General features: G+C 42.5%; 1 protein-coding gene across 6 annotated transcripts in view; it reads left to right on the top strand.

Annotated features, from left to right (window-relative positions):
- STOX2 (storkhead box 2) overlaps positions 1 to 26950 on the top strand; it is a 264051-nt gene that overhangs the window by 190051 nt on the left and 47050 nt on the right. For all 6 annotated transcript variants that reach the window (XR_012803430.1, XM_075610523.1, XM_075610537.1 and 3 more), the window contains exon 2: positions 14086 to 14238. Coding sequence is in view for 5 of the 6 variants with exons in the window: in XM_075610523.1 (XP_075466638.1) it covers positions 14086 to 14238 (153 nt within the window). In the remaining variant the exon portion in view is untranslated. The remainder of the gene's footprint in view (positions 1 to 14085; positions 14239 to 26950) is intronic.

Below are 26950 nucleotides of genomic sequence, written 5' to 3'. Positions count from 1 at the left end.
TTGTTTCCCCAAGTAATTTACTTTTAGGAAATGAATCAAAGGAGACAAATTGTGTTGTTTTTTTCCCCGCAAGTAAATGTTAAGAAACCGTTCTATACTTTCAATTCTACCTCTCGTATAGCTAAAAAAAAACAAAAAAAACGGCACAATCAAGACAAAATGAAAATGTCCAGTTGGCTGATGACTGTCTCCAGACATTTAGTGTATATTTTATTAGTCCTGGATGTATGTGATTTATTCTCGGTGGTTGCATCTTGTTAGTTTTGCTTGTATACTTGATGAGATCACTTTATTGTTCACTGCAGGGTAGCTGGGCTCTGTTCCAAAGATAAGCGTCCTAAATTGCAAAGACAAAGAATCGTGCAAGAGCATAGAGAGAGTTCAGTAAAAACACTGCAGCTCTCTGAATAATCATTCGCTATAATCCGTAACATTAGGATTTGGCCAATGCTGTGCTACACCTTGTCTTACTGGGGGCATATTTGGCAAGAAAAATCCTCCAAGAATCGCTGCGTATAGGTAAATATACAATCGAGATGATGTGAAACTGAATTATGTTTCTGTAGCTGATTCTTATATGAAAATGGAAGCTTTAACCAATTGAAAAACTCTGGGTGGGTGCACCTGTGTGTAAAAGTGGGGAGCTGTAATTGCGACTAATGTAAAAATTGAGCCATTTTGTGACATGGGTTCCAGACTGATCAGCATACATGAAACAAACAAAAAAGAGGTGGTTGAGCGCTCAGAATCTACACCCTTGGGTTAACCAGTGTTGATATACAGAAAGGGAAATAAAACACAACACACACTGCCCAAGAAGGATAACAGCTAGGGGGGAGTGGGAATAAAACAAGGAAAGTGTGATCTCCCCGGTACACAAACTGGATCGGCGTGCTTGGTAAAGGGTGATAACACTGTGACGAATTAAGCCAGAGTGTATGACATGAACCACATGTGAAACCCCTAAACAAGGCAGACAACAGATAGAACCAATGGAGAGTCCAATCCTAGATATAATTAGTAAAAAGTCCAAGAACCAAAATGATGGAGTAGTTGTCCAATAAATAAAGACTAATAAGTTAATAATGGTTAAAACCTAATAAATGGCAAAAAAAGTCCAGTCCCATGTAAAGTAACTTGCAGTGGTTGCAGCCCCAATATATGGATGATCAATCCTCAATCAAACCTCAAATAAAACAAAAAAGAAGGGTGCACGTACCCTCACACTTCTTACAGGGGGTACACTTTCTCTATTCCTAAATCCAACGCGTTTCGGCCCTCTCTGGACTTCATCAGGGATAAACTAAAGAGAGAGCTACAACCCCTTCTTATACCCTGGGTGACTGAATACCCCATACCAATTAGGCAATTAATACTCAATTGACCATTACATTAACCCAGCAGTAAAACTTGCATGGGGCTGGCCTATAACTTCAGTAAAAAAAAGGTGTGAGCAGCACTCTCTAGTATTGTGGTTCATGTCGTGCATCTAAGCCGATCCTTTTTAATACAGAATATAAACACTTTTTCTTCACTTCAATGTGATAGACCCTAACATACTGTATTCAATTAATATTTAATGAAACCAAACTTTAAAACAATGTGGATATATAGTAATTAAAATCAACATTACATCAAATAATACTTAATGTTACTTTTGGACATTTACAGGTTATTAATAACACATATATGTAATCGTAATTTACTAATTCTAATAATTAAAACTCACTGAAATATGAACAATTGCTAGGTAAAACAAATGTATAATATACTAAAACACAAAGGAAATATATGTTCAATAAGGAGACTAATAAACAATGTGAGTAAATATGGAATAGATTCAATAAAAAGAACGATTCCTGCGCTCCTACCAATTAGGCTAAAATAATACTCTAATGAAAAAGGGTATTTTGTTAAACCCTTTGGCCAAAGCATTCGTAAGCCTGCATGCCACGTCAAGGCATACCCGTTTAATGCAGGTACCTACACTATATATATATATATATATATATATATATATATATATATATATAATGTGTGTGTGTGTAATAGTTGTCCCATGGACTGGGGAAAAAAGTGCAAAAGCCCTGAAGGGGTTAAATTAAGCATGAGCTTATGTGGGTAGTGCAATTAAAATCTGGCTGAAGCCAGTATCATACTTACCTTTACTATGGAGGTAAAAATGGGTGCACAAATTCCCAGGTGTGAATATAATAAAACTTACACATATATATCTCTCTGTCAGCCTTACACATTCACCTACCATTCAATGGAGGGTGATGTCCAGACTGACACTGGGGTGTAATATACCTGCACTAATTGGAAAATTGGTAGGGGCTCAGTAACTGCTATGTAAAGCAGATGAGCCAATAAACCTACCCCCTATGACGTTTCAGAGATACTATATTTAAAATTCCAATATTGGCGAATCTATCGGAATACATTGATTCCTTCCTTCAAAGCCATGTTAAGAAGTTACGGTCTCATTTAAAAGATACAAAACATTTACTACAACTCATGCAGAATATAAACTGGACTAATGATATGATTTGGATCACAAGTGATGTGACAGCGCTTTATACGTGTATTGATCACGAGAAAGGTATTGCAGCAGTGGAATATTTTTTAAAGGAGGATGAAGGTATGGGCCAAGATCAAATTCATTTTATTTTGAAATGCATCAGATTCATTTTAACCCATAATTATTATTTTTTTAAGGGAAAATTTTATATACATAAATGGGGACAAAATTTGCTCCAAGTTTTGCAAATCTCTTTATGGGATTCTGGGAGAATTTTAATATATGGCAGAACAATCCCTTTTTAGAACATTAATGTATTAATCTGATGTATTATATCATAGCTTTATTGATGATTGTCTAGGAGACCAGGCAATTACACCTTTATACCGGGATCATATCACTGAGCAAAACCATGAAGTAAAACAAATTGTCATTTATTCCATTGAAACAGACGTACACACAGTGGATTACAATAAACATGAGGAAACACACTTACTTGGGAATTGGGGTTGAAAAAACTATACTTTCCTAGGTAGGGGCTTATCAATCCAAGCTTACCCTAAAAAGTCTTGGAACTGAAATCACCATGCAGTTCCAAACGCCACAGCTCCCCTCTCTCTCCAAAGGGCTGGAATTCACTTGCTGATAACTATCTTAGATAACTTTGAGAACCTTAGAACATAGAAAATTGAAAATCTAAGTTGTTCCGCAGTTTCTAATACCTCTGGTGTTTCATTCCCAAATTACTATTGCCCAATCAAAAGGCCTGAGAAAGTTTTCAGCAGCTAATCAGAGCAGAGCTGGAAGGACGCACAGGGTTACCTAGAAACCTAAATGAACCACGGGGCATGGGAAATCCCTCAGTGCCATCCACGGTGAAAAGCCCTGGCCAGTCTAGGAAGGATGGGGGGGGGGGGGGGGTGTCAAATGGAAATACAAAGGGTGTCCATTGATCTGAGGATGTGGATAATTGAATCCTACCCTCCGGTCAAAATGGTCTTCACACCTTGGACATCCTCTGGGCTTTCATCCCCAGATGTCCTACCAGACCTCCTGGCACCACTTGGTAGCCCAGGGGCTTGTCAGAGCATTAATTCTGAAAGTCCCAGCTCATTTCTGTGCACAAGCATATATATTTTTAAAGTTCATATTTTATTAAACTGTGTGTTTTAAAACATAAGTCTGTGGGTTATGGGAAATAGAATAAGAAGCAGCACGGTATTTCTTACTAGCCATATTCCTCACACTCTATATACAATACTTAGGACTGGACTTTTAAAAGTCCCCTCGCAATCTTGTAGCTGATTGGAGTACCCTCCAGAACCCCTATACCGGTTCTGGATGACCTGGCTTTACGCTTTACTGGGTATCCCCATTAACCTATGGACCTCTTGACTGTTTCAGGGACACCTTAAATCCCTATGCCCTGTTTACCTTCCTGGGTTGTGCTGAAGCAGGGAACTTGGTGGTGAGTCACACCATATACAGCTTCTGGGTGACCAGGGCAATATATGAGTATGCCCCTTAACCTAAGGACCCCTTGACTGTGTCGGGGACACCTCACATCCCTATGCCCCCTTTACCTTTCTGGTCTGTGTTGAAGCAGGGAACTTGGCGGTGAGTCGCGTAACTGTTTTCAAGGGAGGATGTTGACCAGTCATCTGTTCCTATTTGTCCCCGTGAATCTGACTTGATTCCCGGATTCATTTTTGGGGTTGCCAGCCCCGTCTACCTAGACGCAATGTGAGAACACTTTTACCGCAAACCCTCCCTTGAAACTCTCAGCGTGTGAATCTCCACTGGTTAGCACCCCTGGAAAGGTAAAACACACATACATTCTTGTTTGTTGCACAATCACATACATTTCATGTACAACCAATGGGTCCAAGAGCTGACACTCTAAACCCACAAATATGGTTCAGAGGTAACCAGCCGGGCATAATACCTTTATTGGTGGCCTGGTTACCCCTTCACCGTCACAATGATCTAATATTTATTTGGCAGGGGGGTGAAGAAAAACTAAAGGATATTTATGTCATTCATAAATGAAAATGATATGGGGCTTGCGTTTACATTTAGATTTGATAAGGAATCAATTGACTACCTGGACCTGGTACTTTTTAGCGAGAATAATACAGTGTGTACCCAAGACTTTTTTTTTAAAGGGGTGGATGCCAATGGCTACCTGGATTCCAGGTGCAACCTCCTCCAGGCTTGGAAAAAGAACATTCCCTTTGGGCAGCTCCTTAGGCCTGGTCCCCGCTGGCTACTGCAGCGCCCGCTGGTGCGGACGCTGCAGGGACAAGAGCCTTCCCCTCAATGGCGCCTGGCCCGCTGCGAGGGGGGGCCGCAGCGCTGTGGCGCGAGTTGCTCCTGCTCTCAATAGAATTGAGAGCAGGACTCGCTACTGAGCGCTAAGCCACGCCCCCCCGGCGGTTCAGCCAATGAGGGCGAACCTGCCGGGTGACGTCATGGCCGCGCCCCCGTCACTCCCCCGCCTCAGCCTACGAATTAGGAGAAACTGCACCAAAGATCAAGATTTTGAGACACAATCATTGCTATTGAAAATTAAGTTTTTGGAAAAGACTTTGGCAAGATAATTGAAGACGCCTGGATGAAAGTGCGAGGATTAGAGAGGAAAGATCTTTTGAAAACAATACCAGAAGATAAAGGAGCCACACAAATGAAGGAGAACTATCTCTTTATTACGAAGCATACATAAGGCAGCAAATGAAATAAAAAAAAAATACAAAAACATTGGGCTATTTAACTTAATGATCCGATTAAAAAAAAAAAAATTAGCGGAGAAGCCAGCAGTTGTTTTTAAAAGAACATTCTATCCCCCAGTGGGCTCCCTATAAAAAGCACACAGAAAGATGGAGCTAAACGGGCAGGAGGAACGTGGCTCCTCTGTTCAACCTATAGGATGCTGTAAGTGTGGAAGAAATCGTTGCCTTACATGTAAATATATTAATAACAGCAAGAGATTTCACTTCCAGCATCACTAATGAAGTTATTTATCTTAAACACTTCATTAATTGCAATACGACTTATGTGGTATACCTTTTAAGGCCGCGTCCATGGATAGTGCTTGCGGGCGGAGGCGCGCTGAGTAGCGGCTTTAGTAGGGGCTCGCCTACACTTCCGCAAGCGCGCGGAAGCGTAGGTCTTAGGAAAAATTTTAATCTTCGCGCTTGCCGGAGCGCAGGGCCGGTCACGTGAGCGGTTCGCCCAATGAGGGCGAACCAGCTCCGTGACGTCACTGGCCCACCCACAGACCCGCCCCCGGACGGCGCCCCCGGACGGCAGCCGCTTTCCCTCAGCCTCAGCGCGCCTCAGCACGTCAGCAATAACCATGGCCGAGGCCTAACTCGTAGCTGCGGGCTGCAATATATAAGCCGCACCAAGAGGACTGTAAGGCCGCGCTTATAGTGCACGCGACGGGTGACGTCACCCGTCGCTGCTAGCGAAAGTTGCAATTCGCTTAGTGGCGACGTCGCGGGCGACCAGGTCATTGATTGGTTCAGAGGTTGTCACATGTGGCGACAGCCTCTGAAAAATCAAATCTGACCGACTTCCAAATTTCGCGTCGCTCCCGTCGCGTTGCGCTTACTCTAAGCACATGCGATAGCGACAATACATTTGTTTTCGTGCGACGTCGCGTCGCCGGCACTATAAGCGCAGCCTAAGAGAGCGTTTTTTTAGAACAAAGACGCAACATTGTTAAAGGGTTTGTAGAACATGGGGTGTTCAGACATTTCCTTTATAAACATAATCAAGATCCTAAAGGATTGGTGATCACTGGTATAGAGAACATAAGAACAGGTACTGCAAGAGGTGATAGATTCCTGAAAATGCGCCAACAGGAGTCATATTGGATCTTTAAAGTACAGACAATGCAGCCGGGGGTCTTAATGAGGAGATTGACCTTTTAGCATTTCAATAGGGACCTAGCCATCGGTGAAGTTTGAACTACACAACTCGAGTTTTAGATTTTTCTGGTTGAGGGATTTTTTTGTGTTTTTTTTTTAGCATTATCTAACCTGCCCTCTCCCCCCCCTTTATGGATTGCTTGTGTAAAAAATCTCTTCAGGTTTTTATTATTTTTGTTTTTATTCACATTGTTTTTGTCTCATTATTGAACATATGTTTCCTTTGTGTTTTAGTATATTACACATTTGTTTTACCTAGCAATTGTTCATATTTTTGTGCGTTTTAATTATTAGAGTTAGTAAATTACGATTACATAAATGTGTTATTAATAACCTGTAATGTCCAGAAGTAACATTAGGTATTATTTGATGTAATGTTGATTTTAATTACTATATATCCACATTGTTTTAAAGTTTGGTTTTATTCAATATTAATTTAATAGGTTAGGGTCTATCACATTTGAAGTGAAGAAAAAGTGTTTTTATTCTGTATTAAAAAGGATCGGCTTAGATGCACGACATGAACCACAATACTAGAGTCACCCCCTTCTTTTTTTTTTTCCTGAAGTTATTGGCCAGCCCCATGCAAGTTTTACTGCTGGGTTAATTGATTGGTTAATTGATAATTAATTGCCTAATTGGTATGGGGTATTCAGTCACCCAGGGTATAAGATGGGGTTGTAGCTCTCTCTTTAGTTTATCCCTGATGAAGGCCAGAGAGGGCCGAAATGCGTTGGATTTAGGAATAGAGAAAGTGTACCCCCTGTAAGAAGTGTGAGGGTCCTTCTGTTTGTTCGTCATTAGGACTTTTTTCACTGCAGCAGTGTCTGCATGTGTGCTGCTGTTAGCTAGACACAGCATACAGCCCAGGGGATTCCCAGAAACGTCAGACCTGAAACGAGCGGTGTTCACATCATATCCGGGTCCCAGAAAGAGAGGAGCACGCCAGCCGCAGCACCAGGTTCTTTCCCAGCATTAAGTGTGACTGCGCACGGAGGAGTGGCGTCCAAGCAGAGAGGCGGCGCTGCGGTATACCTAGGCACCAGCTTCCCCTTGAGCTTCCCAGGGACCTGCGGAAAACTTCCAGGAGACGGATGAGAGACTGCATACCCCCCTGAATTGGGCTTCTACTTTTATCAGGCAACCTAACCTGTTTTTTGTTCTATTTATTGTTTATGTATTATTTATTGCATTTTCTCCTTCTATAAAGTATTTACTAGCATTACTTGCACCCTTCCCTACTTTTTTGTTTGAGATCAGCATACATGCATGGTACTTTTCATACTAAACCTTTGGACCTGAAGAATGATCTGTAACATGCTATATTTCACTGTGTTGCAGTGAAGAATTTAAAGGACTGCAATGGATTAGCCTGGTCTTGAGACTTGATGAGCACTTCATGTGATCTTGAAGAAGTTTTCCTTATGTCCTCCTGTTTCAGCTACTAGGAAATCATTTCTAACCATATGTTATCCTTACATAGCACTACCAGTGAACGCAGTGTTTTGCACAGTACAGTAATGAAGGCGTCATAATTTCTGGGTGGTTGGGGCATAGGAAAGTAAAGTTATTTTCCAAACATCACACTCATCATAGAGTGGGTTTTGAACCATAAACTTTACAAATAAGGGCAATTCTTCTCTCATTGTATAGTTTACAACCGAATCCATACAGCAAACTGCCGGCAGATAGTGAAAACATCGGAATTTGAATGCCATGTTAATGAGCGTTGGATAATCTGTTCCAACGTCGCGTAATGCATTCCTTAGAATGCATTGTGATCCGTCGGATAATGGTGTCACGCTGTGCTCACCACAAACAAGACGAAACCCCGGTACTGAGATGGGAGTAGTAACAAACACCAGCCACAGGTACGGGGGCCACGTCCGGAGTGTACGTGTGCCTTGACAGCCGGGTCCGGGATATAGAGATCAGAGTAGTCTTTATACTTGACGAGTTCAACGTACGAGATATCCGGAGCGTAGAAGGTACTTTTGTCGATGTCAGGGTTGGCGAGTGGAGAGTGGTCAAGTGCAATGCCGAGTTCAGGATTAGAGAGGAGCGAGGAGTCTGAGAGTTAGCAAGATCAGGAGCCAGAGGTTGGAGTAGTCAAAGCAAGCCGGTTCGGTACACAGAAGATAAAAACTGGAACAAAGCAACAGGACAGGAACAAGGCCGGACAGCAAGGGTAAACACAGAGTAACAGGAATCTATGCTCAGCCAATGTGCCTATGACATTGGTGAGCATATATAGGCTGGATCAGCCAACCCCCATGGTGGGTGGAGCGGGGGCACTGCCTCCGCGGTAGCTGTGATAGGTCCAGGACTCAACGAGCGGATGTAGCTGTTTGTGCAGCTAAAGAATGCATCTATGAGCAGGTGCAGCTGTTAGTGCAGCTAATGAATCTTGACACGGAGCTTGGGGGCGTGGCGCACATGTCACGTGCGAGCTCTGTGCGTGTCTGGTAAGGGATGTGGCCCATAGGCACCCAGCGCGTGCGCGGTGGTGCTCGAGTGAATGCGCGGAGCGGCTGTACTTCGGTAATCCTTACAAATGGGTTCCGTAGAATGCATTGTGATCCATCGGATAATAGGTGCCGCGGAATACATTGCACTCCGTCGGATAATAGGTTCCGCGGAATGCATTGCACTCCGTCGGATAATAGGTTCCGCGGAATGCATTGCACTCCGTCGGATAATAGGTTCCGCGGAATGCATTGTGATCCGTCGGATAATAGGTTCCGCGGAATGCATTGCACTCCGTCGGATAATAGGTTCCGCGGAATGCATTGTGACCCGTCTGATAATGGGTTCCGTGGAATGCGTTGTGATCCGTCTGATAATGAGTTCCGCGGAATGCATTGTGACCCGTCTGATAATGGGTTCCACGGAATGTATTGTGACCCGTCTGATAATGGGTTCCACGGAATGCATTGCGCTCCGTCGGATAATCAGATTGTCGCAAAACGAAGCACTGATAGCGAGGGCCACCTATATTGTTATACAATATTTTTACAGCATTGTACACTGCGGCAGTGCTAAATAAGTACTATTCACACAGATGAATTTCTCCCAACTATTAAGATTTTATATGGTCCTGTCTAGAAATGTAAGTTGGGAAAAGACCAATAGAATTTAATCAGTCACTATTGTGTTCTAGTGCTTTATATGTTGTGTAGATGCGTGATTTCTGTTAGCCAGTTCTGTTTACAAAGAAGCTCTGTGAACACCAATTTACACACGTGTTTAATGTGCTTTTCATTTTTTTCGCACGATGAATCTCTTTCCAGTAGTGAGACTGCTAACTAGACAATTTAAAGGTGTAGTGCCACTTAAGGCCTAAGGCCTTGACCCCGCTGCCTACTACAGCTTCCGCTGTGGTGGACGCTGCACGGACGAGAGCCCTCCCCTCAATGGCGCCGGGCCCGCTGCGAGGGGGGGCCGCAGCGCTGGGGCGAGAGTTGCTCCTGCTCCGTTGCAGCGGAGATACCGGGGCCTTAGCCTAAGTGATCTAATGACCGTTATTAGCTTTATAGGTTAAATGCAGGTGAATGACCCCTAAAAAATCAGGCAAGTGTAACACTTTTTTTCTTCTTCTAAATGTGAAACTTTGACAATAGGATCTTTCTTTCGTTTAGGAATATGGGGTTTGGGGATTGGATGCTTGTCTATCTTCTGTGCTCCATACTAGACAAAGGGTAATCATTTTTGGGAACACACCCTTCATGACTGCGGTCCAGTTATAAAAGGGGGCAATGATAATGGAGAGATGTGTTGCAGCAGGGAGGCTAATGAAGGAATAACATGCGGCCGTCCGTTCATGGCAAGACTATTATCTTGGCAGCGAGAGGAAAGAGTGGAATCCTTTTCTGTCCCCTCATACTGCTTTCCAAGGTGTCGCTCTCTCTTCCATTCTTTGCTGAGTGCTAAATATTACTGAAAGCTATTGCTGTGCTTTCACAACGGGTCAATTGAAACCGTGTCCCATATCATGCAGCCTCCCACCTCTGCTAATAACACATGCACAGGTGTGTCCCTTCCTGCACCTGCATAGTCTGTTCATGGAAACAAAGAGACTTTTTAATTGGTCACTCACAGACTAATCAAAGGTGGTTGTTTTAGCTTTTTCTATAGATCAGATAACCATGTCTGGGAATCTAACTATGGCAGTTTTAAATAATATGGTTCTTACTTTATTATTAACAAAGCAGGGGAATACATAAATGCATGGCGTGGCTTTCTCTAGGTTGCTCCCTTCTGTTTTTTGTACTTTCTGTAAGCGCCCAGAAATGAGCCAGTCAGTATAGTTACATAGTAACGGTTAAAAGCAGGTTTAGAATTTTGCGCTTTATCACCCAGACTCAAAGCTTGCTATTTTTTAGGTCTAGGAACCTCCCAGATGTATGCAGGTATATAATTGTTTTAAACATTTACTCCAAGCTTTTGTTCTGGTTTGGGAAAACTGATATTGCTTTGATACGTATATCTGGACACAATGTCACAACTTTCTGGAGGAACCTAGTTGCCATCAGGGCCGCAGACAGATTTTCCGGGGCCCAGGACTAGAGTTATGACCATTGCTCTGTCTTCCTTTACAAATGTACTTCTAAAACAGCAATCCATCAGAGGACATTGTTTTTTTTTATTTATTTTATTTTTTATTGCTTGTTAATTGCATGTTTGCTGCTGATCCAAAGTTTGCTACAGTGGCACTAAAAACGCATATGGGAAGAAAATAGCAGTGAAATAATTAATTGAGCTATGGGTTTAGCGTGCCTACTTTTTTCTTTTCATGTAACATAGTTGAAACAGAAGGCCTGCAGACATCCGTGTACTAGCAGAAATGGTCAACTTGATCTCCTTTTAAACTGCACATCTTGTATTATTCATTTGAAAAGTACACATCTGAAAGTTCTGCCTGTCCACTGACAGAGGGTCTGCAATGTACTACTTAAGTGCAGGGATTTTACTGCCCCTTTTGGCAGTAAAATGATTAAATGAAAACATGTTTCGACTAAACATCAACTACTGTTAATGCTGGCCATGCATGGCATGGATCAAGCAATGTCTCTGTCATCTTCATTTACTCGTTAGAAGGAAGCTGCGTTTCTGGGATTAATATTCCTGCCCTAAAAAATGGATGCAAAAGAAAGTACAGTATACTGTATTATTTCCCATGTGCAATACATCATTGGTAATAATTTCATTATTTTCTGCACTAGAAGCAATTATGACAACTTAGTAGATCCATAAAGCTTCCTTCCAAGTGGGTCTTTGGTGAATGATGGAGGTACAGTAACTGCGCTCGTCCGGTTGCAAATGTGAAGCAGTAAGTGAGCATTTGAAAAGTAGATCTATTTTTATTGGGCCATGGGTCTTATTCCTTATCGTCCACAAGGGGGGCATTTTTCCCCCCGAAAATCCCCACCGAATAGGAATTTTCCCCCAAACATCCGCTACACACTTTATAGAATTGCCCCCTAAGTCTACTAAAAAGGAACTTCTACGGCCAAATGAGTCTCTTCATAGAGCAAAGATGTTGTGAGCAAAATGTGGTTGTTTTCAGCCCATTTACTTAGAGGATACGGTGTATTTCCATCTCCAGCACTTAGGCTACGGCCCCGCTGCCTGCGAGTCCCCCGGTCTGCAGTGGGAAAGACAGGGGGGCGTGGCGGGGGCACGGCCGGGCATCACCCGGCAGGTTCGCCCTCATTGGCTGAATCGCGGGGGGGGTGGCCTACCGCTCCGTCATGAGTCCTGATCTCAACCCTCTTGAGAGCAGGAGAAACTGTTGGCGCAGGGCGGTGGTCCCCCCTGGCAGCGGGCTTGGCCCCATTGTGGGGCTGCTCTTGTCCCTGCAGCGTCCGAAACAGCGGGCGCTGCAGTAGCCAGCGGGGACCTGGCCTCAGAGTGGTGAATCAGCAAGCAAAGACCGCCATTTAAAAAAAATTGTGCTAAATAATAATTAAGCGCATTCCTCTTCTATTTACCTAATATCATAAGCTTAATACAAGTAGTGGTACGCTGGGTTTAAAAATAATAACACCCCTCGTGGTACCATCACACTTTGATTATACCCCAATATACTATTCATACAGTAGGTTTGTTAATAACAAGAGTGAAATCAAAAACGGTCAATGATTCAATAGCACAAAGTAACAGCTAATCTATAGCTTTTTGTGTTTCAAACCTTATAACCTTATATATGTATTAAACAATGGTTCGCATGTCCCTTCTTGGTTACTCTGTGTTTTGACCTAAGATTTGTTATTTATATAATACGCTCATCGTTAGATTTCCAGTAGATACAGTTATTATACAATAGAGGCATCAAAAGTCTATTTTCTGCTAAAGGAAACGCACAAAATGTCATAATTCGGCACTTGTCCTACGATCTTGTCATGCTAGCTATTTGGCATATTTAAGCATGACTTTTACTTGCTGTGATGTACGATAGAACTGAAGCATTTCATACATGTCCAGCTTCCGCAGCTCAGCAGTCTCTTCCTTACGTTTGTTAACATTGTGGAAGAATGGCAGGTCTTGATATCTAAGCCAGGATATTCATACAATAGAACAGACACGTGTTTTGTAATCGTATACAAAAGACACTACAACTTCAACCTCTTTGCAGAATGTTTGCCAAGGAAATTCGTCATGTTTGTGAATGTTTGGCACATGGCAAAATATTCTTTATGGCCCTTTTGCTTAGTAGTGACATGTTTCACACTTCCCTATGTTCATGCAACTTTGGCACATTTTCTTTGTCTGTTTCACGTGGATCTGCTATTTAAATCTGAAGTACGTTGTTTCTAGGTGAAATGATTTGCTAATGTACTTTATATACTGTGTGTGTGTGTGTGTGTGTGTGTGTGTGTGTGTGTGTGTGTGTGTGTGTGTGTGTGTGTGTGTGTACCTCTAGTGGCTACATTTTTAAATAAAACACAGCTGCTTGGAATTAAAACAATTGTATAGCATAGTGGAGCACAGTACTGTAGTGTGTTTGTCTATATGTATATTGACTAAAAATATGTACTTATGCAATTTGTATGAAAGGGTTTTCATAAAGCAAATGGGATCTTTACATTCAGTAAATGGGTTGTCATGTGTATGCTTCAGTAAAACCATCAACCCCATCTGACATTTCCCCGCCTAAATCAATTGCAGCACAGTTGAGGTTTCATGTGTAGGCACACGCCTAATGGCCAAATAATAGAAAGCAGTATTACAGGTTTTGACCATAGCGAGAGGGAGAGAATTCACGGTTTCAAACATATCAAAGGATCTCCACCCTTTACACTAATGTTTTTCAACCAGTGAAATATTTTAATTGTAATTAGAAACCGCATTACGCTAATTCCTTGTTTCCCACGCCTAGTGCCTGTACATTATTCCTTTCTGCTCCTCTAAGAGGAACCCGCAGTCAGTTTACTTTAATTTTGAGCTGTGAATGAATGAATGAATGCATTAAAGATTAGATAATGGATAAAGGTTGCATTTTTAGTTGGTGAACTGTTGCAGCAATGACTGACTGTCCTATTATATATAAGTATACGTATACACGTTTATACATAGTATGGGACAATACACTTCAATACACTTACACTTCATCAAAATGTTTCTTCTGTGCAGGTGATGTGTCGCCCATCAGCATGTCTCCAATCAGCCAGTCGCAGTTTATTCCTCTTGGGGAAATCCTTTGTTTGGCCATCTCCGCTATGAATTCTGCCAGGAAACCTGTAACGCAAGAAGCACTAATGGAACACCTGACAACCTGCTTTCCAGGTAACAATATACTGTACCATCACGGTCATTTCAATTATTCTATGAACTGCCCCAGAGCAGAGCCTAGTTGTACTTAATTGTGATGTTTGTTCAAGCAGCATTACAATCTGCATCTCCACACATTGGGAAAGTAAGTGACCTGCTCATGGTCACAAACAGTCTGTTTTGTAACGCGGAGGTCACACAGTAAAGGGAAGTAGGTTACTATTCCACAATTAGCATAGGTAAACATAATGCTTAGATTGAAAACATCTATGAATATCTCAAACAATGATACTCGCTTCACATCTCTATACATCTTTGCAGTAGTCCTTTGTGATGGTGGTCATTTCCCTTACTGTTTGTTCTGTTGGGTAATAGTTTTTCTTAATATTGCTTGTAATAATTTATCTTTTAATTTTGCAGTCTCAGTAACTTGCATTGGAGTTGTAATAAAGTGAATTCACCCATTTCATTTTTTAAAGGTTGTTTCATAATTTAAGGCATATTTGAAAGCTTTATAAATTGAGGCCAGAAAGCATAACTGTGAAACAGAATAGCAACAATTGTAGAATGTATAGTCTATATCAGTGCTATTCCACTGAATTCAATTGTGAAATTCTTGGGAACCCCAACCCTCAGCTGACCCATAGAGGAAAGAAAAACTTCATTAAACAAAAACAGAATATAACTTAACAGTGAGGTGGCATCTCCATCCCATATAAACAGAAGATCATCAATGAACCAGCTATAAACCATTATGTGATCCCTAAATTTGTTTCCATCTCCAAACACAAGGAGCGACCCGATGAAGGTTAGCGTAGGAGGGTGCAAAACTCGTCCCCATCGCCGTTCTACGTGTCTGGAGATTGTGAACCCCATTTGAATAAGAAAAAATGGTATGCAAGAAGAAAGTGAATAGAATCCAAAATAAAAGGGATTTGTTAATGTGATAAATTAGAAAGTGAGAGAAATTGTCGAACACCTGCCAAACCCTGTTGGTGAAAACAGAAAAATGTTGCGCTCAATGTGGTCTGTGCTAGAGAATAGTGACTTATATATAAATTAATAATACAACCTGATAGGTGATGTTTTGTGCTGCTGATCAGTGGGAATGGTTCAAACACCAAGCTAGATAGAAACAAAAAAAGAACAGCACAAAAAAACCATAGTGTAGTATATTTAAATAGTTTTATAAAAGATAAAGGTGAGTATTGCACGTACATCAAAAAGAAGGGTTAATAGCAAGACATGTTAGGGACATGTTACCACTCGGCAGGCATAACGGGATACAGGCACCGGGAATTGGACGTCCTCCCTCAAGATGCTGGTATCTGGATGCAGAGTATACAGCTCAGCTCGGTTCACAGCGTTGGGGAACCTTCCCGCGCCTTCACGGAGCTCACAGCAGTTGTTCTCAGGGGTGGATCACCGCGTCTCTTCCTGGTTAGTCCACGTTGGCGTGTGACGTCATCCGTCAGCGTCTCTAGGCCGGTCGCGTCTTTAGTGCGTCACTCCTTGGCGATATGCAGTCGGGCAGTGTACAGAGTCCCTTACAGGTCCCGCAATGAAACAAATGTCCCAATATAATGCCGCAATGGGGGTATATGTAAAGAATAAAGGAACGCGCCCTCTCCTACGCGTTTCGTACTTTCGTTCCCTGACGAAGTACGAAAGTACGAAACGCGTAGGAGAGGGCGCGTTCCTTTATTCTTTACATATACCCCCATTGCGGCATTATATTGGGACATTTGTTTCATTGCGGGACCTGTAAGGGACTCTGTACACTGCCCGACTGCATATCGCCAAGGAGTGACGCACTAAAGACGCGACCGGCCGAGAGACGCTGCCGGATGACGTCACACGCCAACGTGGACTAACCAGGAAGAGACGCGGTGATCCACCCCTGAGAACAACTGCTGTGAGCTCCGTGAAGGCGCGGGAAGGTTCCCCAACGCTGTGAACCGAGCTGAGCTGTATACTCTGCATCCAGATACCAGCATCTTGAGGGAGGACGTCCAATTCCCGGTGCCTGTATCCCGTTATGCCTGCCGAGTGGTAACATGTCCCTAACATGTCTTGGATTAACCCTTCTTTTTGATGTACGTGCAATACTCACCTTTATCTTTTATAAAACTATTTAAATATACTACACTATGGTTTTTTTGCGCTGTTCTTTTTTTGTTTCTAAACCCTGTTGGTGCATTATTACTGTATAAAGTGAGGTTGCATGCAAATAAGATTACATCTCCATGTAAACCCTTGAATCTGTTTTAGGATGTCCCCACAGTCCAAGATAAATGAAGGCAGTGAACAGACTAGGGGCTGGAGGATGTGATCCACGTACCGTGAAAGACCATCTCCTAAAGATCCAATGCGTTATATTATAGGTCTCCCAGGAGGTTTTGTGGAGATGGGGAAACACGGTTGTGTTGGGTTAAGAATTATACCGATAATTTAATTATCATACAAAACACCCAGAACAGAGCCCTCCTCAAGCAACTCTCTAAACTCTCTCATAAATCTAGGAGAGGGGTCGGTTTTTAGTGCAACATAGGAGCGAGTATCTTCAAGTTGGCGTACGGTCTCCTTGTGGTAGTTGTCCCTTTGCTGCTCTACCACCACTCCCCCTTTACCTGCATATTTTATAACTAGACATTTGTTGGCCTTGAGTCTCTGTAGAGCTAAATGTTCACCTGGTGTGAAATTGCCTTTATGATATGATCCAGTGGGGGATGAAAACTATAACCTCTATGTAAAAGGGAAAGGTTCCGGTCTACCAAACTTTCAAAAGTTGATAGATATTTGCCCTTCAAAAACATTGTGATTTGTTTTTCAGACCAGAACCTCGTTTCCCCTCACAAGTTGCTGGATTTAAATATAGAGCCCGATCGTCTGTAAATTCGTTACGGCCATGAAGGACACAAAAATCCCTAAAAAAAAAAGTCAGAGAGTACACCTAGGGGCTTTCAGAATCTGGGGAATGGGGAGATTGGTATTATCATTGACTTCGGGATTGTCTCCTTTATCATTAAAAAAAAAACTATTTTAAAGTAAATTTTCTAATGAATTTGTGCAAATCCACAACTGTGTCACAGTTTGAAGTCCTTATCAGGAGCAAACTTAAGTCCCTATTTAATCACTGGTCAGCTCAATGTTTGAGAGATTAATAATCCCAAATTCCACCTTTCAAAAGTATTTTTCCGCTTGTAAGGGAGCCTCCTGTTTAGGTCTTTTTCGTCTCCTTCTGGTCCTCGACCGGTTTTTGAGGAGGGTTGATTATATGTGGAGTATTGTTGGTACTGCCTCGATGGGGGTTTTTCTTCCTGTTCCCTCTGCTTCTTACCCCAAAAGGTTCGTTGACCTCTGCCCCATCTAGATTATGACGGGTGCTAATGTCCTCCTGTGTATTATGGAAGGAGACTAAATGACTAAGCATATCATTATCTGAAATATCAGATTCACCACTTTGTGGGTCACCAAGCCCTCTTTTTCTATATATGGACTTAATTTGGGAGGCATTGCTTGCCCTCCTTATTTGTGTAGATTTTTTGCCATGCATAAATTTCGGTCTTGATTTCGATCATAATCAAGCCTATGTGTCTCAAATGCATTTTGGACAGTTTCACACATTTATACTGGTGACCCTTGTGACATCCAGTAAACATGACCCCTTTTATTGCATGGATGCAGGGGTGTTTGCAGGTGTCTGAGAGCTGCCAATACAACCAGAACAGAAGAGGCAGTTTCCCTTTAACATTCCTGATGTTTGCGGCTCTGTGGCAGCTATACAGTTATTCATGGCTGCTTTGCCAAAATATTTGTGGTACTCTGTTGCAACTGAAAGGGTTGCATCTGTTTCGGTGCATGTATATCGAAATTAAGGCCATGTGGTTTCTGTGGTCATGCCAGACCTATAGTTTTATGAGCCATTTGCAAGGAGGCTAGGGAGCAGACTAGATGAGGGCAGGTTGAGTTCATGGCCTATTATCGTTTACTTTAGCTCCATATGGTTTTCCAATTCCTCTCGACCCAACAGTTTTTGTTGTTGTCCAATGCTCGTTTTAAGTGAATGTTCTCCATGAAATAACATTCGTCACCTGAAACTTGATTCCTTGCTTTTAATTGTTTTTCATGAAGTCGACTGTAAACCTATTTCTACTTGCCGGGTATTTTTTTTAATTTCCTTATTATAAACCTCTTTTCTTTTTTTTTTCTTTTGTCATCTGAAAGTATGTGAAATCTCACAGTAAGTCGGGCTTGTTGGAAGACTCACCACCATTATAAATGGCCCCACTGACCGCAGGGAAGTCTCCCCCCATTGAAAACAGGATCAGGTTACTGAAATAACTTTTTGTAATTCCTCAACGAGCATCTTGAAACTCATCACATGTTTTATAGTAAAATCAGCCAGCGTTTGTTTTTAATTTGGTAAAAGTATTGATATGAAAGAATGTTTTCGCAGCTCAAAAAATGGCCACAGTCAATCCTTTCACCCCCCCCCCCCTCCAATAAACTATTCTATAATTCAGCTATGATCACTGTGGCCTTGAAAACTCATTATCATCATATTTGTAATGATGTGAACTGTAGAATTATGAACTAAAGCAGCAGTATGCATGGCATAGTCGGTGGCAATTGAGTAACGCTTTTGCCTTTCAATATATTTTAAAGCAACTGCCTGTTGTAATTTTTTTTAGGGAAGAGGGAGGGGAATAGGGGAGAGGGGAGAATGTGAATTAGAGAGAGAATTCGAAACTGGTTGAAATGGTCCATTTTCAGCTCCTGGGGCACACCAGTTCCTAACACACTTACAGTTTTGGGTGCCAGTGATCCCATTTTGTGGAAACAAAATGGCCACCAAGCAATGGGCCAATAGGAAGCTGCAACAGATTGAGTTACGGCTTCCTATTAAATATTTTTATTCCAGATTTTTGGTGTCCTGAGATCTATAGCTGGTACCCTGGCTTGTTTCCGGAACATTGGTATTGCACTTCTAGCTGCATTTGAGAGATGTAACACTAAAGTTTTTTTCAGTCTACATTCCGGGATTTTGACCCTATTCAAGAGAACCATCTATGGTTCCCATAGAACTTTCAACCCAGTAATAGTCACGATCAGATGCAGCAGCTCATTCCAAAAAGGCTTGGTTAAAGGACAGTAACAATATATATGAAGCATAGTACCTTTTTCTCCGCACCCTCTCCAACAAACATAAGTGCCAGGGAAGAGATGGCTTAATCTTAATGGAGTATAGTACCACTTATATAAAATCTTATATGAAGTCTCTAAGATTTTAATTGAAATTGAGGAAGACGCTGATGTTAACCATATTTTATGCAAATCCTGTATTGAAAGTCCATTACAGGCATACCCCACTTTAAGGACACTCACTTTAAGTACACTCGCGAGTAAGGACATATCGACCAATAGGCAAATGGCAGCTCACGCATGCGAATGGCAGCACGTCCTGAACAGCAATACCGGCTCCCTACCTGTACCGAAGCTGTGTGCAAGCGGGGAGACTATAGAGCTGTTACAAATGCGTTATTTACATGAGTTATGCACGTATATGACGATTGCAGTACTGTACATGCATCGATAAGTGGAAAAAAGGTAGTGCTTCACTTTAAGTACATTTTCGCTTTAAGTACATGCTCGGTCCCATTGCGTACGTTAATGCGGGGTATGCCTGTATTCACTTATCTTTCCCAAGCTATAGCTTGTAGATACAGCTTATCTTCAGGGTTTGCATCTCTAAGAAGTTTGTATATTGAGGATAATTTACAGTATATCCTGTTCCTCTCCCTCACAAAGCTGGTTCTCCAGTTGGACCCACAGTTTGTTTAGTATGATCATTTATTTATAATGTTCCGCCGTCCACACAATAGGTCAAGATATCCCGGTTCCAAGCAGCTCACTGTTTAAAAGGTAGAAACGGCAGGAGTCACCCAGAAGGTTCTCCAGTATACAAAGCGCTGGTGTTCTGAGGATGGAATACTGTAGGAATTTGCTGTTGAGCTTTTTGCAGTTGTGTACAGCATTAGTTAAAAAACAAACAAAAAAAACCCCTGCCTTTCCCCATACTTACTCTGCGTACAATGCCTCCATTGCAGCCAGGGATTCTGGGTAATGACATACAAATAAGCACTCCGTGTGTCACCTTTTGCTTCTTATCCATTTTAACAGGGATCCCGTCTAAGCGTATGCCTGCTGTTTTTACACCGCTTTTACAGCAAAGCCTGGGTTAACGAAGTGCCCGGGAAAACGGTAGTACATGTCGAAGTGCTTTTACTTTATCCAGATATTTAATTGGGCTGTCACTGGGGTTTAGAAAAATAAATAAATGAGTTTTTAGAATGCACATGTTCATCATGGTACCTATTTCAATCTGGGGAACAGCTGTTCCTGAAGTCCTCCCTACCTTTAGTTAAGCTGTCCCTATGGTGCATGTGATATTGCAGACCATGGTTAACCAAACAGCAGGGTTAGTAAACCTTGGAAAGGAAGGAACGCAAAAATAACAAACCATTCTAGATAAATATATCAGCTTGCCTTTCCTTCATTCTTCGGGTGCTGATATATGGCCAGTAGTAAAATCGCTTTGCTGTTTTAGACACAGCTGGGCTTTGTTTTGTTTCTGACTAAGATTACATTTAATTATCACAAATGTGAAAAATATGGGACTTCACAGTGTAGGCAAGGCAATGTAAAACTACTGCCAAAGAAATAATTTCCACTTTACATCTCAAATCTCCATGCAACGCATTGCAAAGCCTCCCTGCCATTGAGGGGAACATTTCCCTGTCTCGCAGAGAGAAATCCCATTCACCTTCCAACAGGAGACCTAAGGACTTGATGTGGAAGAAAACAAGAAACGACACTCGTGAATACATTGTCATCTCCGATTTCTCTTTTTATTAAATTCACAAATGACTTCAAAACAATCTCCCATCACATTTTCAACTTGCTCACTGCTTGTCTCTCAACCCTCCGTTATCCCACCCTCGGGGGTGACTACATTATGCTTCCAATATGTATGGAACCCAAAATGAAGTAATACATTGTTTGCAGTTAAGAGAACACATGGAGGACACCAGTGAGGTTCTGAAGTATAATTTGTATCTTGTTATTAAAGTCATCCCAATTTAGGACACATGTACATTTCTCGTGAACCAATACAGGTGGTACAACTTTGATCAACATTTAAAAAAAAAAATATATATATATATATATATATAAAAATGATGTGACCCTGTGGGAAACAAAAACAGCACTCAAGGTAATGATGCAAAAGACAAATGTATTAAAGAAAAACAGGCACAAAAATCCAACGTTTCGGTCCTATATAGGACCTTCCTCAGGGGCGTGCTAGAGAACACTGCCCATAAAAAACATTTATACCCTCCACCAACCTGTGCAGACAATTAGAAGCAGCTGTTTATAATTAAAAAAGGGATCCTGCAGACGCCGGGAGCTCCGTCATCACCGCGCATCAGTCAGGCTTCACTGCAAGTCTGTTTACATCCGGCTGTCAATGTCGTTCGCATCGCGCATGCGCGTTTACGGGAGAAGCCAGCTATCACGCCAGAAGTCTACGGCGACCCCCGTTACCATGGCGACGATTCGAAAGGGTCTATACACCAAGGCTGCGAAGGCAGGACCGGAATCAAACAGAGGTCAGGAGCACAGGGCTGTGCGTCGGCGATGACGTCACTTCTACCATACGTTCAGATCCCTAAAACAAACAAATAAAAACACAGTGTAAAAAGCATGTTGAAGGGTTAAAAACAAGTTCCAGATGCGTGGCTCTTTACATGTTAACAACGACAGTACTAATCTGGAGTACAAATGCAGGGTATGGCCTGTCAGCAATACACTACAGAGCCCATAAGACCAATAGATATGTGGTAAATAACTAGAAAGGGAGCAAAACAAAACTGTTGAGGCAAGGGAAAAAAAGGGGGGGTGTAAGAGGGTAGGGGGGGGGGGAAAGGAAGGGAAGAGAGGGAAGGAAAAACAGGACAAGAGGAAGGGAGAAGAGGAGAGAGAACACAACACAGAGGAAAAAATACCAGGGGATCAAGGCTAATAGAAAAAATTATATAAGCCCAAACGTCTTCATTTAGCCATTTTGGCGCCATAGTATCCAATTCATAAATGAGTTTCATTTCCAGTTGTAGAAGCAATTTGCCTCTATCGCCCCCCCCTGCTAGGTACATGCGCCTGCAGAATGGGCATATATCGCATGGTTGCGAGACTATGTTTAAAGTTTTTAAAGTGCCTCGCAACCGGTTGTAACTTGTAATCTTCCATCCCTGTAGTATCAGTCAGAGCCTTCCGGATCGCTGATCTATGAAGGCAGATGCGCTCTTTTAGCTTCCGCGGTGTCTTCCCGACATAGTACAGCCCACAGGGGCAACGGATAAAGTACACTACAAACCGGCTATCACAGTTCATATAGTCACGGATTTTGCTTAGTTCTCTCTCTCTCTCTCTCTCTCTCTCTCTCTCTCTCTCTCTCTCTCTCTCTCTCTCTCTCGCTCTCTCTCGCTCTCTCTCTCTCGCTCTCTCTCTCTCGCTCTCTCTCTCTCGCTCTCTCTCTCTCGCTCTCTCTCTCTCGCTCTCTCTCTCTCGCTCTCTCTCTCTCGCTCTCTCTCTCGCTCTCTCTCTCTCTCTCTCCTAACAAATGCATACACGTGTGCGCATTATATTCCTTCTCATTCTATTGAATAAGGGGCTGGGGGAGAAAAGCTTGAAATCGGTTTCAAAACCATGTTGATTATAGTTATCTGAGATCATATCTATTTCTAATTGGATTCCCAATACCGTGCAGCCTTATTCAGTACTAATTTGGCTGTGCACAAGTTGAATGCGGTTTCCTCTTATAGAAGTAATCGTTTTGCTGTCATTCCATTTTTAATGTTGAGGAGAATCATTGAATAAATAATAGAAGTATGTAATAGCCGTAAGTAACATCTGCTTACTAAACTGGCAGTGAATACATGGGATAATATTAGTATGGCAGTGTAAGCTAGGACTATAAGCTGACACTGAAGTGGGAGAAACAGATTCAAGTCCATATAACAACTTGTTGGGAACTCAGGCATGCCACAAATGTAAGAAGCATGCATGAATTGTGTAACGAGGTAGTTAGGAGTGTGGCAAGTGATGTTAACGCCTGAAGAGACTCAAATGGGGGGGGGGGGGGGGGGGTGGATTGCAGCTGAGAATAGCTTGTTTTAATTCAGACTCGAGGGACACTTCATTTCTGTTAAGCAGACCATAGTGTGCTTCATGTTGCTATTTCCAGCACCAGTATAAAGTGCCATTACTATGAAAAGGTAAGTAAAAGCCAGAACAGGGCATAATATTTCCATACATTTTGCTCAAAACTTGATCTGGTTCATCATTCCCTACTTTGATTGTGTTTTGCTCCTCATCATTTTATTTTATCCTGTACTCTGATCAGAGGAGGGACAAGATCCAGTAGATTTCACAAATTATTTTATAATTAACCAATTGACCTCCCTCTAATCATCACTAATACGACTTGCTCAGGTACCTTACCTATTTGCGACCCTGGAGGACTAAACTTGGACAACCCTGCCTTATCTTATTGATTCCATGAGAGATGGGTATACATGAATACGTTTGAATATCATACTGTATCATTGGGGTGGAGCTAACAAGATTGTCAATCGCCCAGCACAGTCCCCTCAACCTTTATTGGATATGTATGGATCATATATATATATATGTAGCCATGTGTTAAAAATTGTATACAGTTCTCTCTCATGCTGGCAGTAAGCCTGGTAAGTATACAGGATTGCCAGCATCAATCATGGAGGTTTGCCCTCACACCCTGGTGAGGTGTCATATGTACATGAGGGGAGTGGTAACAGACCTTGTGTTCATTGTTAGTGACACAGGAGGTGGAGCCATTTCCTTATATAAGACACAGCACTGCCCAAAGTTAGGTCAATAGTGTCTTGGCTAAGTTGAAGGTCAAGGGTGATAATTAAGAGTGATTCTACAGCAAATAGTCTGACCTGCAGCAGTAAGGCTGGCAGGGCCTACACTGTGTCCAGGGACCTGGCACAGGTGGTGATCTCCCTGAGGGGAGAGGTGACCCAACTCCATTTGGAGGGCAGATAGACCTTCTGAAAGGAGAGTACAGAAGAAGATGAGCGGTTAAGCTGTTTGCTGCGAGGGGCAATCTGCCTATACCATCAATCAATAAAGATGCCCTTGTTCACAAGAACCCCCATGTGTGAGTGTGAAGTTACTCCACAGAGGAAGGCACCACAGAGGAGTTCCTCATCAGAACCATCTCCTTGCGGATGCAGAGATCCTGATGAGGTGGAGGCACTGCACTGTATGTAGGTAGGACTCACGCACACTACCTCAGCTGCCTGTCTGGGTTGACATTCCCCATACACCATCATGCGGGAGACTCAGGAGTCCTGTTGCCAACAGGTGCACCACCAGACACAACCATGTAATGGGGACTGGATAGACCACAGGGGCCAATGTGAGATTGGGTGGGTCAGCCATGTCAGAAAATCCGTTACATATATAATATATATATAGTTATATATATATATATAGTTATATATATATAGTTAAGTTATGATGAGTAAAAAAAAGTGACAAAAACCCTCCACAGCAAAGCATATAGCAAATGTAAATATACTGTATGCTCATTTGCATGTCTTAGGCAGGTCTGCAACCCCGCCTTTCACCATTATCACCCAGCACACAGCACTTCCACTGCAGCAAGGGATTCTGGGAAATGACATGCAAATGAGCACACAGTGCCACTTTTTGCTTGAAAAACCATTTTATACATGGTTCCCTATAGGCTTAAGCTTGCTGCATGGTCACAGCTTTGAGCACAGCCAGGGTTAAGATGCATAGCCAGAAAACCCACCCACAGACAGCTTTTTCTTTTTTTTTGTAGCCCGGGTGGTGAAAAAGTGATTCCACCTCAAAAACCGTGCTCGTGGCCAAGTGAGACCAGGTGCGCTCCACATGTGACAGTCTTCTCCGGAGAGTAGGCTAGTCCGGTTCCATGACGTCTTCCTCCGAAGAGTCCGACGTCCTTCTCGTTCCCTCCTAGTGCAGCAGGCGCCGCAGGAGGGTCCAAGTCTTTAGGGTTTTCAGCTTACGCCTACTAACCCACCGTAGTCTTTTCCCGAAGGAGGGGTGACCACCGACCAGCACTTAGTCTTCTCGCTCTCCGAAGAAAGAAGGGTGACTATAACCCGACACCAACAAACAAAAAAAGTTCATAGTGCAAGTGCTCCTGTGCGATGCAGTGCAGGAAGTGCTCTGACAGACGACACAAAAAGTGTGCACGAGTGCACGCCCGGCCCTTTGCAAGGCCATGCGGGTGAAAAAAATAATTGGCTTGTCCCCTCAGCGGAAGGCAACCCACAGACAGCTGTTTCGACCTTAATGGGTCTCATCAGTGTGGGGTTGGTTAACTGGCTATGCAATGAAGCGAAAGGATGGGGTTTACCATACTGAGTTAAGTTATGGTGAGTAAAAAAAGTGACAAAAACCCTCCACAGCAAAGCATTTAGCAAATGTAAATATACTGTATGATCATTTGCATGTCTTAGGCAGGTCTGCAACCTCGCCTTTCACCATTATCACCCAGCACACAGCACTTCCACTGCAGCAAGGGATTCTGGGAAATGACATGCAAATGAGCACACAGTGCCACTTTTTGCTTCAAAAAACATTTTATACAGGGTTCCTTATAGGCTTAAGCTTGCTGCATGGTCACAGCTTTGAGCACAGCCAGGGTTAAGATGCATAGCCAGAAAACCCACCCACAGACAGCTGTTTTGACCTTAATGGGTCTCATCAGAACTATGTATAAAATGGTAAGGAGCTCGCCACAAGGTCAGATCCACTCGCCCCGGGCGTGCGGGGAAATAGGTTTGCCAAACACTGTATGTATATATATATGTATATGTATATGTAGAGATATCAGTACCGTGTTAGCCGAGCTTCAATAATCAAAAAATAAAATAAATAGATGATACCGTTCTGTGGCTAACAAAATGCTTTTATTTGTGCGAGCTTTCGAGATACACTGATCTCTTCTTCCGGCGATGTTACAATGAATGAAGCAAGCAAAGGGTATACTTAACAACAGTGTCTCTTGGAATGTTATCTGTGCTCGTCCTTCCCCCGGTGTGGATGGGATTTGTGGCTAGAGGTGTTAAATGGTTCCTGAAAGTTAGTGATGAAAGAGTGTGTGTGTGTGTGTGTGTGTGTGTGTATCTGTGTGAATATAAATGAATGGAGAGCCCACAGTGTATACAGTGCTATACAAAAGGTGTGTGTGGAGTGGGAGTTAATATAAATGGTGTGGGTAGGTGTGGAAATGTGAGAGATTGTAGCATAACTAAAAGTGTGTGTAGATACTATGGGGTCCCTATTGGTGTATAGGGATGGAAAAACAAGGAGTATTTGTATGTGTAAGAGACAGCTGTGTGTGCATACATATAGCACAGTATGTACAGACATGGCCTTTAGCGCTCGTGGGAAGAGAGTTCACTTGTGTCAGTAATGACTCATAAAATTTCGATCTCTGTTAAGGCCACCGCTAAGTGTCCCCAACAGTTGCATAAATTTGTATTCATGCAACCGTCTCTCTTTCGGTGTTTTAAGATTACCTTTGAGTATGGCAACCCTCAGATCGTTCATCTTATGGCCA

Source organism: Ascaphus truei, chromosome 1 (assembly GCF_040206685.1).
Source record: "Ascaphus truei isolate aAscTru1 chromosome 1, aAscTru1.hap1, whole genome shotgun sequence".
NCBI classification, from domain to species: Eukaryota; Metazoa; Chordata; class Amphibia; order Anura; family Ascaphidae; genus Ascaphus; species Ascaphus truei.
Note: the sequence above shows the minus strand (reverse complement) of the source record. Positions and strands in the feature narration are given on the sequence as shown.